This window comes from Convolutriloba macropyga, chromosome 5 (assembly GCF_964194025.1).
Source record: "Convolutriloba macropyga chromosome 5, txConMacr16.3, whole genome shotgun sequence".
NCBI classification, from domain to species: domain Eukaryota; kingdom Metazoa; phylum Xenacoelomorpha; order Acoela; family Convolutidae; genus Convolutriloba; species Convolutriloba macropyga.
Genome location: NC_134472.1, coordinates 44,104,050 through 44,119,360, shown reverse-complemented (window position 1 = coordinate 44,119,360; position 15,311 = coordinate 44,104,050). Strand labels below are relative to the sequence as shown.

At 33.6% G+C, this 15,311-nt stretch overlaps 2 protein-coding genes across 2 annotated transcripts in view; both read right to left on the bottom strand.

Moving 5' to 3' along the window:
- LOC142340023 (arylalkylamine N-acetyltransferase-like 2) overlaps positions 1 to 599 on the bottom strand; it is a 2,468-nt gene extending 1,869 nt beyond the window's left edge. Inside the window, exon 1 of the mRNA XM_075390421.1 lies at positions 78 to 599. Within this exon, the coding sequence (XP_075246536.1) occupies positions 78 to 208 (131 nt within the window). The 5' untranslated portion in view covers positions 209 to 599. The remainder of the gene's footprint in view (positions 1 to 77) is intronic.
- The window catches only part of LOC142340024 (uncharacterized), a 63,375-nt gene extending 53,600 nt beyond the window's left edge, over positions 1 to 9,775 (bottom strand). Inside the window, exon 1 of the mRNA XM_075390422.1 lies at positions 8,728 to 9,775. Coding sequence (XP_075246537.1) covers positions 8,728 to 8,788 — 61 coding nt within the window. The 5' untranslated portion in view covers positions 8,789 to 9,775. The remainder of the gene's footprint in view (positions 1 to 8,727) is intronic.
- Positions 9,776 to 15,311: the final 5,536 nt, after the last annotated feature.

Here is a 15,311-nt window from a genome sequence, read left to right as displayed (position 1 = left end):
AAGGATTTAAACTTTTTTTGCTACTCCACCCACAGAAAAAATAATAGTTGGGAAGAGAGACAAATGGTGAAACCTACTTGATGCCCTGTTTCTGGATAGAAAGACAGAGTGGCTCCATTGTAAAGAAATCAGACATCACCAGATCTGTAATACCTCCTGCCTCTGTCATTAATGCATGACCATAATTGACCTCGGATTTCATCTCCATTTGATAAAACAGCGGATGAGATAAAACTCGTGAAATATTTACTTACATCGCTTTCATTCTTTCGGAGATCGAAACCGGTGTATAATGTTAAATGTAGCAATATCAATAATCTAATTGCGTATCATATATTTATTAGCTTTCATTTATTTGTTTGCTTAACATTAGTTATTAACTGATCAAGGTTAGCACCATGCGCACATAAATGTAAAGCAAACCATGAAATTAAGTTCCACGGAACTGATATGTACAGATAAAAGCAATCTTGAAGAAACCTTTTCAACTATTCATGCGTGCACGCGGTCAAAAAATAAGAAAATCCATGCGAAATTGTCGAAAGAAGCTGGAAAAGACATAGACATGTTTAAATTTAAAAGACGGTGTTGGCTACGGTCAAATTGGTGACGTCTTAACAAATAGACGTACCAAAATGTAGAAATTTCAACAAATGTGATTGGTTGAGAAATTTAAAACACTGTACCTTTATGCGCTCAATTAGCCTAAATTGGACACAGCCTAATGCTAGATTATAATTTTTAAGGCATCTGGCCATGCCTCGCGGGCCATGGCCATGCCTCAGCGGCCCATGGGACTTGATATGAATCTATCACAACCGAACTTGAGACCAGTTTCCCCAAAAAAATTATAATTTTGCTTTTTCGGCTTATCGCAATTTCTGAACTATTTTACGTTAACGCGCATATCCTATTTTAAAACATGGAGAATTTGTTGAGCAATCAGCCAATCAGAAAACATTATTCCCATTTTCTCGATTGTGATTGGCCAGCTATAAAATTTCTATATTTTGGTACGTCTGCCATTTTCACTAGCGCCGGTTAAATTACGTCATAATAAAACGTACAAGCTAAGAAATATTAACCGATCAGATTCAGTTATTTACTTAACGGTATTTTCTTAAAGAAAAACACGATATTTGACCAATATTGGAATGATATGGTTGTGTTCGACCGACCTTCAGTGAGCAAAAAATGACTTTGACTGGAAATATAAGTACTACCTTCCAACCTGGATTGGCAGGCAATGGTTTGTTCTCGCTAGATGTGAGAAAACTGCTTTTGATTCTGGCTCAAGAGCAGAGACAATCGTAGGTTTTATATTAAACAAATTTTAAATGTTATTTTCTAATTTTTGTCGGATTTGAATATTTGGATCTTTTCTGCTAGCGCCCCCCCCCCCCCCCCCCCCAGCCTTATATAGCCGTTAGATTTGCACCCCCCAAAATCTAAGTTTTTGTGAATTGTAAGAGCGATATTTGCATTTCATTGAAACAAGAGTGTCTAGGTAGATTGAAGGCACTTTTAGAATAATTTCCTTCAGAGTTTTAAAAAATCAAGCTCTTATTGTAGCCGATAACACCAAAAATGATCTAATACAGAATTTTTTTTTGATGCTTACGTTATATGCAACAAATTTTGGTTGAATACGTAATACTTTCAAACCATAACTGTGCTAGATTTTAGTAAATGCATATTGCTCATATATGTTCACGTATAAGATTACTTAGCTTTAACAATATGTTTACACATTTATAAATGGGGGTGCCTAACTAAGCGGGGGGCGCTAGCAGAAAAGATCCGAATATTTCTAGTGAATAATCAATACCATTTTTGATTTAAATCAATTCGCACAGAACTTTGACCTAAGTTATCATGGTCCCTAATCACAGGAGATCAATTTATTGCATCACCAAACAGAAGTTTAGTTCAGTTTATGCTCTCACAATCGAGATATCGGGATCTTTTCCGCTAGCGCCCCCCCAGTCCTATATGGCCGAAACTTAGGCACCCCCCAAATATTATTGTTTTGCTCCCTTCTGCAAAGGTTACTTATGATCATGATTACGTACCTAGTACAATACATCAACAACCTCATTTGCAACATTTTTCAGGAAAATCAAAATAGTAGACCCCTTTACAAAGCACGTAATTCCTAAAAACGCAATGAGAACAAGTTTTTGGTTGATGTTTATATTATACGCAGTTCGTTATTATTATGCACGTATTAATTTCGAACCACAGCTCTGTTAATATTTTCTAAATGCCCACTTACGCGTATTCACATGTAATAATTCAAATGCATAAAAAATGTTAAAACATATACAAATGGGGGGTGCCTAACTTACTGGGGGGGCGCTAGCGGAAAAGATCCAGATATCGTTACATCTTTGAAAGAAACCCACACATTTGGTTGTTCAATCTATGTTCCAATAAAACCACACAATGGAGTCTGCATAGAGTCTTTTTATTTATGTTCGGTTTTCAACTCGTCGAGCAGAAAACATATGGTTTCTTTTTGAGTTTTTATGAGTTGTGAGGTACTTTTTTTCTTTTAAAAAAACAAAAACTAAGTATGGTAAAACCTTCGACAATCTCTGAAAAAACTAAACAACTTTTTTTAAATTTGTTCAGCAAAGGCATACATTACACAGATGATAAACCCCTTTTATATGCATTGAGGTTTCATTTTGGTCCCATCACGTAATATTGATCACACTTTTGGCGCGCAGAAGTTTTTCGAGCGAGCCATTTGATTTTAATAATCGGTGATTTTCAGCACAGCAGTCTCATCATGAAGTGCATCTCTAATGAAAGAATGAAATTTGTGAGCCTATCCTTCCGTAAAATTTTTCTGCAAATTTGGTATTAGTTTTGGCCTGATCGCCGATTTATATTAAAAAAAACAGAATTCGGATTGCATTGGGGCGCTGAATTTCATCAAAATTTTTCCTTTATAATCTCCTCTAAAATAATCAAATGGCTTCAAATTAACAAAAATATACTTTTCAATTATATCAAATTATACTTTTCAGGGCACAGCTCATGGTTGTTATAGTTTGCCTGCATATTATTATTTTTGTCCTCATATGACTCCGTTACAATAATCAATTTTCAATTATAAGTAATGGCTCTTCTGTTTTTTCTCAAAATGTCAGGAAAATGTTGGAATATATAACTGTTTCAATCTTATGTTTGTTAAATTCGAGCTTCACACTTTAACCAATGTCTATGACAAAAATGTAATTTTCGGATTTTTGCACAATGTTTTCAATTTTTTGGTCTTTTATGGAAATCACGAAAATGACAGGTCCCATTGGCGTTGAAAGGAGGCCGATTTGAATATATAAAAAATTTAGGTGACAACTTTGTTGCCCTCAACACTTTCTTGCAATTTTAAATTGATTTTTCAAGGTAGCATGTTTTTGAAGTTGGTTTTGTGGTCATATGAGATATTCCGAAACTTGGAAAGTCTAAATTGCCAACTGTGGAGCTAAGAAATGACTTCTTCAATACTTTCAGTTGATAGCTAATGGCTTTGATGGATTTGAGCTCAATTGCTTTCACAAATATCAATGTAGTTGTGAATTTTGACTTACTGTTCCTTTGTTTGCACAAATGTAACTTATTTCATCACTGCTAGATTCTTCACTTTCTTTTTGAATAAAAGAATTCTTACCAGTTTTGTGTTTTAACTGCTGAGTTAAAGACTTTCTATTATGAGCTTTTAAAAAAACAACTGTGAATTTTTAGTGGTATTCAATTTGTTTGCTCTGTTTGCTGTGTTGCAGATAGTTTTATTTGATAACAGACTCTATAGGTTTTCCAGTGAAGCGCAAAGGGAAATATATATAAATTTTTAACTAATAGGTTATTGTTTAAAACGGCTTCAACACAGCGCGTTTGCGTTAAAGGTTTAGCCTGTATATGTTGTTATTTTGTACTCTTATCACTCAGTCTCATCAACAATTGCTCCCATGAGGTTCAAAAATTTGAAGAAGAAATTAGTTACATTTTATATTACCTTAGGCTGATGCTTGTAGCAAACTTTGAAATTATTTGTCTTCAACAAACTCAATGGATTTGTGTACTTTACCTTCTTTTCTTTTCTTTTTGTCGACTTGTTTTCTAGTCTCATTAGGAAAAAGTCACCTGCTTTCTATTAATAAGTAGCAAGTTTGCTTAGTATAAGTTTTATCTATAGTTTGTTTTTACTTTGTTATGAAATATGTCTTTTTCAAATATTAGTATTGAGTTTTGGCCCTAAGTAAAGCTTGCTTTCTCGTCGTTTTTCATTATTTTTTGTCTTCTCTCGTAGCGTCATTGATAAAAAAAATCCCATTGACGTTGCACACCCGCACAGTTGAGCATATATAACGCTTTCAGTAAAAAATTTACAGTTTAAATGGCTTTCAAACTTTATTGCAAACATTAATAGATTGTTCATTGTAGCATGCTCTAATGGGCTTTTGTTGTAATCGAACGACATGTTCTGAATAACGAAAGTTCTCGACAAATTCTTATGGAGCCATAAAATCAGTTAATTTGAACTCTGTTGAGAGGAGAAGGTTTCAATGGCTTTGAAAATATTTGTTTTCAAAAGTATCAAGGTGTTTTTCAACTTTGCTTTTCGCTTCTTCTTTTTGTAAACTTTCTCGTCAACTGAATCTCGTTAATGACAGATCATATTCACTTGCTCCTGAAGGAACTATGCTTTACTAATTCTTATTTTTTAACTAATGATTTAAAGAATTTGACACTTAGTGCTTTCTTTCAAAAAATTGCCCAAATTTTTTTTGGTACTCGTCAATAGTGTGTTTCTTCTTTGGTGTGTTTTGGTGTTTCTTATTACTGTGGTTTCACAGTGCCCATTCACAAACAAGATTTTTCGGTGTTCAAATGAACAAATAAAATCTTTTGAGGTATTTGCTTATTGTTTTCATGGCTTCAACAATGTGGGTTTTCGCGAACTAATCAGGACTTTGAGACTTGCCTGTAGTTGTTGTTATTTCTCAGGCTTTTGATTTGTTGACAGGTCTCATTGGTTTCCTAAAGTGTTACATATAAATCTATCAAATATTTATTCGGCTGAAAGCTGATGCTTTTTTAATTTTGAAGTTATTTGGTTTCAAACAATTCGATAGATTTTTGTACTTTCCTCTTTTCCTTCCTTTTGTCTACTTGTTGGCTGATTTCGTTTAAGACCCAAGTCTCATCTGCTTTGAAGTGAAGTACAAATCATTTTGTTCGTTATATGATTTAAGTGATGCATTTTTGTGTTTGCTTCTAAATGTTTTTTAACTAATTGTACCAGTAATTAGGCTTTTGATGTTTTGCTCTGTTGTTTGTCCTCATAGTTTCCTTAATGGCAGGTGTCATCGATCCTCTAATGCGGCATTATTTATTTCATTTAGTGGTTTAAGTTTATAATGTTTTTGCACCAATTGTTTATGATCAGCATGTGATCAATATTTTTTTATTATTTCCTATTAGGTAGACAGTTAAGTCAAAGTGAGGATGAGTGGGGTCGGAACATTATGTGCGAACGACAATTACGGAGCCTCCTTCACTCATTTCGGGCCTGAATAGTTTGCGAATCATGTGGATATCCTCGTGATATTATTTCTGCTATTTATTTCCGCCTAAAATATTAAGCCAACAGAAAACAAATCAAGCTTGAACATTGCACACTGTGTTTTACAATTTGAAAACCAGTTGATGAATCTAACTAAGGTTGCACAATTATCCGAACTAAGACATGCGAAATAATTGTGGCAATCAGTTTATGGCAGATTACTACGTTTTCACCACTTAACGAAGCAATGCATTTGGAGGAATGGATGTGTTCACTTTCTACATCAATAAAATTGGCTTCAGATAATTTCAGGGTAACATTGTTAACTGACATAAATATTAATTTTTTGGTCGTTCCGTCAAGCTATTTTTTCACATCTCAAATGCAATAATTGCAATACAAATTTCAATAATGTTCCCTAGTATAGTCTGAAGGAACTAAAAAAAATAAAAAAAAAATTATCGGATTTGAATGTTTTGAAACTTAGTCAAAAATGCATATTTTGAACAAACATCATTTAGATCGACGTATTTAAATTTTATTTAATTTTACAGAATATTTGAAGCGACTGTTTAAAAACAAAGAAAGTAAGAAAAAAGGAGCATTAGACCCAGATGAATTGTAGAAACGCATTCAGAAAACAACACATTAAATTCCAAGCATCAAGAACTAAATTACTCTACACCCTAAATTAAAACATTTCAACAATCTGAAGATCCTTTTCGGTTACAATTTTCTGCAGCTTTTCGAGGCACTCATATTAAAGAAAGAGAACTCAAGTGCTTATTGGAAAAAAATGTCTTGAAAAATAATCTATTTTTCAATAATAAAAAGCATTGAGCATTTTTTCCGCAACGCAGGCGTCGATTTGGTTCTGATCAATTTGGTTTTGTGCTCTTTGTTATTCAAAAAAATCTCAGCTTTGTTTAGCCAGAATTTTCTACACAAATATTTAGTGGCACATACTGGACAAATACAGTTAACTTTCCTTTTGCGTAGATTGTAGTAAATCGGGATGGTTAGACCGGATGGTTATTTTGCAGCAAGTTACCGCAAACGATGATTGAGTTTCTCGCAAAAGATAAATAACTTGTAAGGACTTGCCATTCAAGTGGTTCAACTGTAACAACTTGCAAGCTACCTACAAACGATAATTAACTTACAAGAATTTGCAAGTTTCCTGCCAAAGGTGGTTAACTTGTAAGAACGTGTAATTTTCTAGCAAAATATGGTTAACCTTTAAGAACTTGCAAGCGATAGTAATTTGAAATAAATTTGCAATTTCTTACCCAATATGACTAACTTGTAAACATTTCAGGCTGCTTGCGATGATGGTTAACTTGAATTAATTTGCTAGTTTCTTACAAAAGATGGTTAAATTGTAGGAACTTGCAAGTCATGTGGTTCACTTATAAGAACTCTCAAGTTTCTCACAAAAAGTGGTTAATTTAGAGAACTCCAAGTCGAATGGTTAATTTGTAAGAAGTTCTAAGTCGAATGGTCAACTTGTAAGAACTTGCAACTCAAATGGATAAATTTCAAGTTTCTTGCGAGTTCATTCAAGTCAAGTTCAATTGCAATAGAGAATTTCGTTTTCCCGATCTGCCATTAACCATAGAAAGTGCAGGGGAATTGGTCGCTGAGCTCGTACAACAAATTAAAATGTGACCTAAGGTGTATGTTGACAACCCGGGTAAACCGAAAGTTGTTATCCTATAACTTTCCTCTTACGGATCCTTAATGTCATAGACGAAAAAAGTTGTACAAAATTGGTAGGGTTACAACTTTCCCATAAAGGAAAGTTCTATGGTTACAACTGTATCATAAAGGAAAGTTCTATGACTACAACTTTCTCATAAAGGAAAGTTCTATGATTACAATTTTATCCTAATTTTTAGATAAATAGAAAGCTTTATACGTACTTTACCGGCGATAACAATTTTAAAACACTGATTTTCAGAAAAATACAAAATAAACTTTTTTTAAATTTCATTTTGCATACATCAACTGTGACTAGTTTAATTGGCACTGAAAAAACGTTATCAAGTCACGCATTGCACTAATTTTGGCTGTTAAGAAGCACTTACATTTGTTTTTGCTTTATGAAGTTTTATGACTACGACTTTTCCATAAGTACGGTATAACTGTAAAGAAACTTTTTCCAATTTTTTTCTTACTAATTTTTTGAGACAAAGTTTTTGTGCTTTGTTTTAGCCGTGTTCATCATTTATCTGAAAATTTGTTAATTTACAACTTTCATAATATGAAAGTTTTAGGATTACAACTTTTCATAGACGACATAATAGGAAGTTGTAATTTTACAACTTTTTCAATTATGACGTCAACCCGGGAAAGCCGTTAGTCTTCCGTTTCATCAACACAAGAGGTCTCCTGGCAATTCAGTTAACAATTGCTACATCTCAAGAAACCTCTTTTCCTACATTTCATAAAAATTTTGGGAACCCGATTAATCTTTTTTGTTCGTGGATGCGCAGATCATGTGTACATTCATATCTTTCGAAGTTTTATTGTTTTTCACTACCATATAAGCAGGATGGTTTTGTTTTTTTAAGAATTTATGTAAGAGCATATGTTTTAGGTCAAGTGTTTAACTTGTAAGGACCTTGTAAGTTGAATGGCTAGCTTTCAAGTGCCTTTTAAATTGAAAGGTTAACTTTTAGACTTGCAAGTTTTTGGACGAAAAGCTTGCAAGGCGATGCGTCCTCTTGTATGAAATTTCAAGAAAGTGTAAATTCTCACAAGGTAACAATTCAATTTCAACCGGGGCACCAAATATGCCAGCATCTGGTCAATATTTTCCACGTCCTATGAAAATTTCTCGTATTAGTTGATAACAGATTATGGAAAAATTTTGCTATCGTTCTGCACAGTTAGTGTTTCTCGTTTTCCTTCTATACAGCACTGATGAAAATTAAAATGTTGAAAACTTGTGAATTCTACTTTTCCCGAGCTAATTCTTGAAAGAACTTAACTTTTGGTTACAAATCATTAGTTATTGAGTAGCTTAAGATGTGATAAAGCGTAACCAAATTATATGGTTATGTTTCATATGATTTGCTGGTACAGAGAACACACAACAAACGTCTGAACAGATACATTTAATTATTCTGTACAAAAACGGTTTCACTGACCTGCAACTGCAATAGTTGACACAACCGGTGTCAGAACCCTCCAGGCATTCGCGAGAGACATTTGCAAACAAATTCCAAAGTGAAACGTTTGAGAGGGAAATAGTGGGATATTTCTATTGAAAACTTTTCAAAAATTAAGGGAAGAATAAAAGAAAGTGGGATTTTGGAGCGGTGTTAATTTTATTACAAAATCACAGCTCGAAAGAGTAGTTTGCAAACATGTGGGTTGGCTCCTTACAGACAGAACGGCTTACAGGGCTAGGCTGAGAACATAGTCCATGTTTCGCAAAGGTATGTCAAGAGTTAGTAAACGCGAAAGAAGGAACCATAAATTACAAAACTGGAAACGACGCGCGGGTTTTAAGTTCACCAATGAAGTGTGTCCATAAGGTTTGGAACAACTGGGAATAGTACGTAAATGAAGGGAAGAAGTAAAATAGAATAAACTGGAGTTGTGGATAGAAAGAAAGTTAATAACATGCGTTTTGAGCAACTTATTCTTGCGTAAAAGCGCAGACCGTTACGCTTTGCCTATCCTCCGCATAAATTTGCCGCAAACATTCAATTTCTGAATGAAGCATACTTCAAAATACTGTTACTGTATTATTGTGTAACATAAACATAATAGACAAAATGTTCAAACTCATATGGTCGCTCTTTTAACTTCAAATTTTTGGGGGATAAATTTTAGAAAGGAAAAGAAAGCTGAGTAAAGAACTTGAGAATAGAAAAAAGTTGTGATCTGTGTTATTTTATGTTTTGTTCTCTTCAGAATTCAATTCAAGTAACGACATTTTTATTTCATGCGCTCAAATTGTCTTTAGAAATACAGCAAATGGTACTTGAAAGTACTTTAGAAAGAGCACCATACAATTAAGTGAACTAGGTTGTTTGAAAGAAAAGGGGAACAAAAAAGAAGGGTTTCTTTTGTTATTTCCTAGATAAAAGACAAATACTTAACTGCCCTGCCGCCACCGCACAACTCTAATGTTTATTGAGCTATCGTAAGTTGCGATGTTTGATTTGAAAAGAAAACATTAATTGCTATTTTCTCTCTTGTGGGTATTATAAGCTGCTGCTGGCTACTATCGCCTTTTGCCCAAAAAATGTTAAAAGGAAACTGTTTCCTGCCTTTTGCTGCCGCTCCAATCCAGACATTGGGAAAATTGTTTTGAAATGTAGTGTTAGAAATAATTTAAAATTTAGATAGTCTGGCTACCTAGTGCTTTATGTGTTTGTGCTACACTCTACATGTAAAGTGGCCGGGTCTCACAAGAGACGAGTACTTTAAATTCGGAGCCCAGAGAAGCCCAAAATGAAGTTGTAATGATTAAGAGGCAAACAACAACTCATTGGGAGGGAAGTTGAACAAAAGTCTCAATTGAAAGATGCGACTGATAAATCTGACGTCTCTTGTTTGTTGAGCGGATGTTTTAAGGGAAAGGCTGAGCTAGCCGTGTGAACAATCATTTGTTCAGGAAGTGGCATTTAAATTCAGCGTGATGGCTTTATGGCGGCAGGGGAATTTCAGAGGTGTTTTATTGTTTGGACTTCTAAAAACACGGATGTGAGTGTGAACAAAATGAGGTTTGAGGGTTATTATGCAAACAATTTTTGATCTCTTTTTATGGTAATGGATTGCTTCTTCACAGAAAAATATTGCCGGATTATAAGGGTTGTTTTACTGCTGAATGCGTATGACGTTTCTTCGCGCAAAATGTGCCTAAAAATGCAATCAACTTCTAAAAGCACTGTCCAACAAACTACCTGTCCAACAAAAGCTCTGTCCAGCAAAAACAACCATTTCCTACTAAAGTGAAAATTAATTTGAAAGAGCAGCACAATAAAAAACATACCATGTTTAGCCTCAGGAAACGAATCAATTTATGCAATTATTAGCAATTCACGTTTATACAAATATATATATATATATATATATATATATATATATATATATATATATACATATATATATATATATATATATATATATATATATTATATATATATATATATATATATATATATTTGTATAAACGTGAATTGCTAATAATTGCATAAATTGATTCCTTTCCTGAGGCTAAACATGGTATGTTTTTATTGTGCGGCTCTTTCAAAATAATTAATATCCGCTCGCTCAGAAAAAGGTAAATTTCTGATCCAACGAAGATGAAATAGTTCTACTTTGCAAAACAAATTGTGTAATCCTTACCGTATGTCGTTTAACCAGCTAACATTTTCTGTTATTACAAAAACACATGAATTTTTGAGATTCTCATAATGAAAAGTCACTCTTCATCAAGAAATACAAAAGCAGACAAATCAAAATCAGCTTGTTATCCAATCAAATATTGCAGACTTGGATTGATAAACTGACTTTATGCATGACAAACGTTGAGTTCTGGCTACAAAAGTCCGGTAGTTGTAAGTCCGGTGCTGACACGTAGAAAGGTTTGATTGATATCGTTAGAAAGGCCATCTATAGGAAGTTTTTAATTGGTGGATTTTATGTATTTGGCTTTTTTGTTTGACATATCGAGACTTTATAAATTTGTGGCTGAACTTCATTTTTTGTTAAATTCTAACGCCTACTTCGTATTGAATCGTCTTGCCAGAATAGTTTCATATGCCAAATTTATTCTTTGGGGGGAGGGAGGAGGAGGAAGACTATATGCTTAACTCGTTTTTTTGTTCAGTCAATTTTCGCCGACCGACATATTCGTCATACAGAGTTTTAAGTGGTATTATTAGGAAGCGTCTCCAGCGTAGAATATCATTATAAAATTTTTTAATTTTGCTTTTTTCAAGCATTTAATTTGCCGAAAATATAAAAAATTGTTAACGATAGAGTTATTAGTATTACTTTTAAAGATAAAAAAGACATGCTGAACTGAACCAAATCAATTTGATAAACTTTACGCATCTTCGAACTAGTTTTATTTTTTCATTAAAAGTAGCAATAAATAAAATCCTTTAGCCTTTTTTACTTTCACAAGTAGCACAGACATGAAAACAACTCAAATTTTGTATACCCAGATGAGGAGTATTTTTTCAGCCGGCTCCTAAAAAAATGTTCTGGAACTAACAATCGGCTTCTTGCAAAACTAACACGAGGTTCAACAAAAATGCATCATTTGTTTTTGATATAAAAGAACTTTCTTTTGAAAAATTATGTGACCTACATCTATTAGTAACAATGACTTTATTTAACACTGTGATAGCAAGACCAGTATACGTCTCATCGTGGAATTTACCAATGAAAGAGGATTCCAATTGTGAGGGGTTGCGTCATTTATCATTAATTTTATTGTTTAAAGCACCATTTGCAAGCTCAAAAGTGCTTTCAAAATTAAAAATCAAACAAGGTTTCAGTTTTTTCCAATAATCGAACTCATTAGGTATTTTGTATCACGTCAAAAAGCCACTATCTCTCTTTATAAAGAACAGCAAAACTAAAACAACTTTGTCCAAATTCAGTTCAGTTCTTAACGTAGGAACCTCCAGATTATAAGCACACTGGCATCTAGTCACCTTATCTTTAAAAAAAACTAATGCGCCAATATAATCGGGAACATTCCATGGATGATGAACCCAACAATGGCTATTTAGTTAAATTTTTAAATTTTGTAGAAAACACATTGTTTTATGGGTAGCCAAAGATTTTGTTTATTATAAACTCCTGTTGTTGAAAAAGGTGATAGTCTAATAATGTGACAGCATGCTCAGTTCGTTATACGCCGTAATTTTTGTATAAAAACCACAGGTAGTCCATAATGTAGCGAGTTGCAGTAATATACTAGGCGCAAGAAAATTCCTTTTCGAACTACATAGATCAGCGACATTCTCGCGAATGTTTCTCCCACTGGATTCGATTTTTAGCAGAAGCAATAACGTGTATGACACACAGAACTATTTTTTTGTATTTGAATTTCTGTCTTCTTAGTGGAAGACCAGTAAAATAACAATAATAGAAAATGTGGCGTCTGCTGGAATTTCAACACCGCCTCCTAAATTATTTTCTCTACTAATAAAAGTAAATTCACTTTTATTTCAGTTTTGTCAGAGGTTAGCATCACTGAACCACTATTGCAGTGTCGTAAGTGTCAAGTCAAAACCTGCTTCATCACAGCGTGATAAACAAAATATTTAACATTGCCATCAGTACAAACGATAATTGGCATCGAGTCGTGCAAACAGTTTTTGCAGAGAAACAAGATAACATAAAAGAAAACGGGATCAAGAAAAAATCGTTGATGAATAACCAGTTCTACAATTCTTGGTATCGAGTATTCATCAAAAATTATCATTTTCAGTGATCTACTACTCCAAAAACGTTCATTAAAGCTAACTTTTTATCTGTGATATTGAAACTGGCTTCAAGAATTGAAAGAAGTAATTCTTGATCAAGGGTTCTAAAGGCAGCCAACAAGTCAAGACAACTACAAAAAGTGCGCATTGTTGCTTCTAAATTGAGGAGTACATCGATTGTCACCGTTAAAAAGACCGTATGTGTGAGCATTTTTTGTAGGCACTTTGGTTTTTACTAAACGGACTATTCTTTGAAAGATATTCACAAATTTGCGTGGAATTTTGCCAGTTTTAATAGTTTCGATGCATAAGTTAGCCTTGAGAGGGATAACTTAAAAAACCTTCATAATCAGAAAGTGATTTCTTCAATTGAGGCTTAACAGCGGCCTTCATAAACTAGTTGGGGAAACAACGCGTCTTCAACGAACTATTAAAAAGTTTCAGCAGGTCAAAAAACTAATAATAAGAAATGAGTTGACAAGGTGTGTTCGAATGTCGTTCAGTGGAGAGGTACTTTTTAAAGACGTCGACATAAAATCTCTGAACTGATTTTCGACAACATTGTGAGCGAATTTGTTGAGTTATGGATTAGAAGCATCAATACCTTCAACTTTTGATCTATGAAACCGTTGAAAATGTTGGCAAGCTCGTTTTTGTTTCAATATTTCGGTGGCCGTTCTATATCTTTACCGAGAAGGGTTTTTCAGGTGGCATTGTTTTTACGGCTGAAAATTTCTATCAACGCATTTTCAATGTAGTCTACATTCACCAAAAAAAGTCTGAAAAAGCTAATTAGTTTTACATTTGTGATGTTTTTGCTTTCTATTTTTAGGCTTTGTTGTTCTCTTCCTTCGTTTTAAATTAAGAAGCTAGTCGTCAGAAAAATTAAATTGATATTTTTTTTTATTTTTTTTGTTTTGAACGTAAAAGCTAAGATCATATACCATGCCTTGTCAAATATTTGCAACCGCCGAAAACACAAATTATTAAGATCCACAAAATCGATGTGTCTCTACTTAAATTAAACGAAATGTTGAAATAACTCAGGAGAAAAATCTTGTCGAATTGTAGTTTTTTCGCAAAAAATTGACAAAAATTATAATTTTTAAACAATGCGTTTGGAAACCAGCAATTACTAGATAAGTGGTTGCCCCGAAAAATATAGAGGCATTACAAAAATTTAAAGAATCAGAGGAAATTTTTTCAAAATTTTTCAATCTGACATGTGCTTTTCTGTAAAAAAAAGGCAAACTACAATTACTCTTCTATTAACCATAAGGTTATTGTAGACAAAAAATTCTGTGGACAACATTGCTTCAGAATAAAAGTATCCGATTTGTTCGTCATCAACGATTCTGCATTAACATCGAAACTAATTGCATTTACATCTAAGAGGGCATATACATACTTTCTTTTTGTTTCGGACAGCGCGTATATTATATTGAAAATATTGAAAAGAACTGAATTCCGCAGAGCCTTTTTTTCGTTATTTATTTAGATTGACTGACAACTGGATAATTGTCAATTTTGACTCACATTTTAAAACCAATCATGGGCAATTTCAATCAGGTTAAATCTTAACACCATAATCATTTCAGGCTAACGTTCAGAAAAGTCAATTTTCTCCACGTCAAAATCAAAAATACATTTTTAAGAGATTTCAAGTGACCATCTGAGTTGTATACTTTGCGAGTATGAAGGAGCATGAATGTTATTTTTTTGCACAGTGCAACTTCATTTCTGATGTTGTTATGTTCTGACCAAAACTACCTACATATATATGATGTCGTTTCCGGTGCCTTTTGAACCCTTTAGTGACTGCCAGATTCGTGTTCTCTCCTAGTTTTACCTTCTTGGTTGAACTTATTCTTGTCTCTGAGGTTTTAAATTGAAATTTGACCCCTTCTCTGATTGTTTACTTTCTCACTGTAAAAACAGGCACAGCTGTCATTTCATTTCCAGACTGGTCAATTTTTTGCAACTTTCGCAGGAAAGGGAACTTTGGCTTCTCAGTCAGAGCAACATCATTGCATTGCATTGTCAGCTTGTGGGTCAGAGAATCAGGTCAATGAAGTTTTTTCTCGACGAAAGCAATTCTTTCCATTGGAGATAGTTTTGCAGTATTGATAGGAGTACAGCCAGTAAATGGCTAGTTGAACATCTCTTTGAGTTTGTTTCTGCTTGAAATTCTCACGCACCCTCAAATTGCGTTATTGCTGATTCATGTTTCTTACTTTTGACACAATAGGCAATGACTTGTATGTTTCACAGCTCGT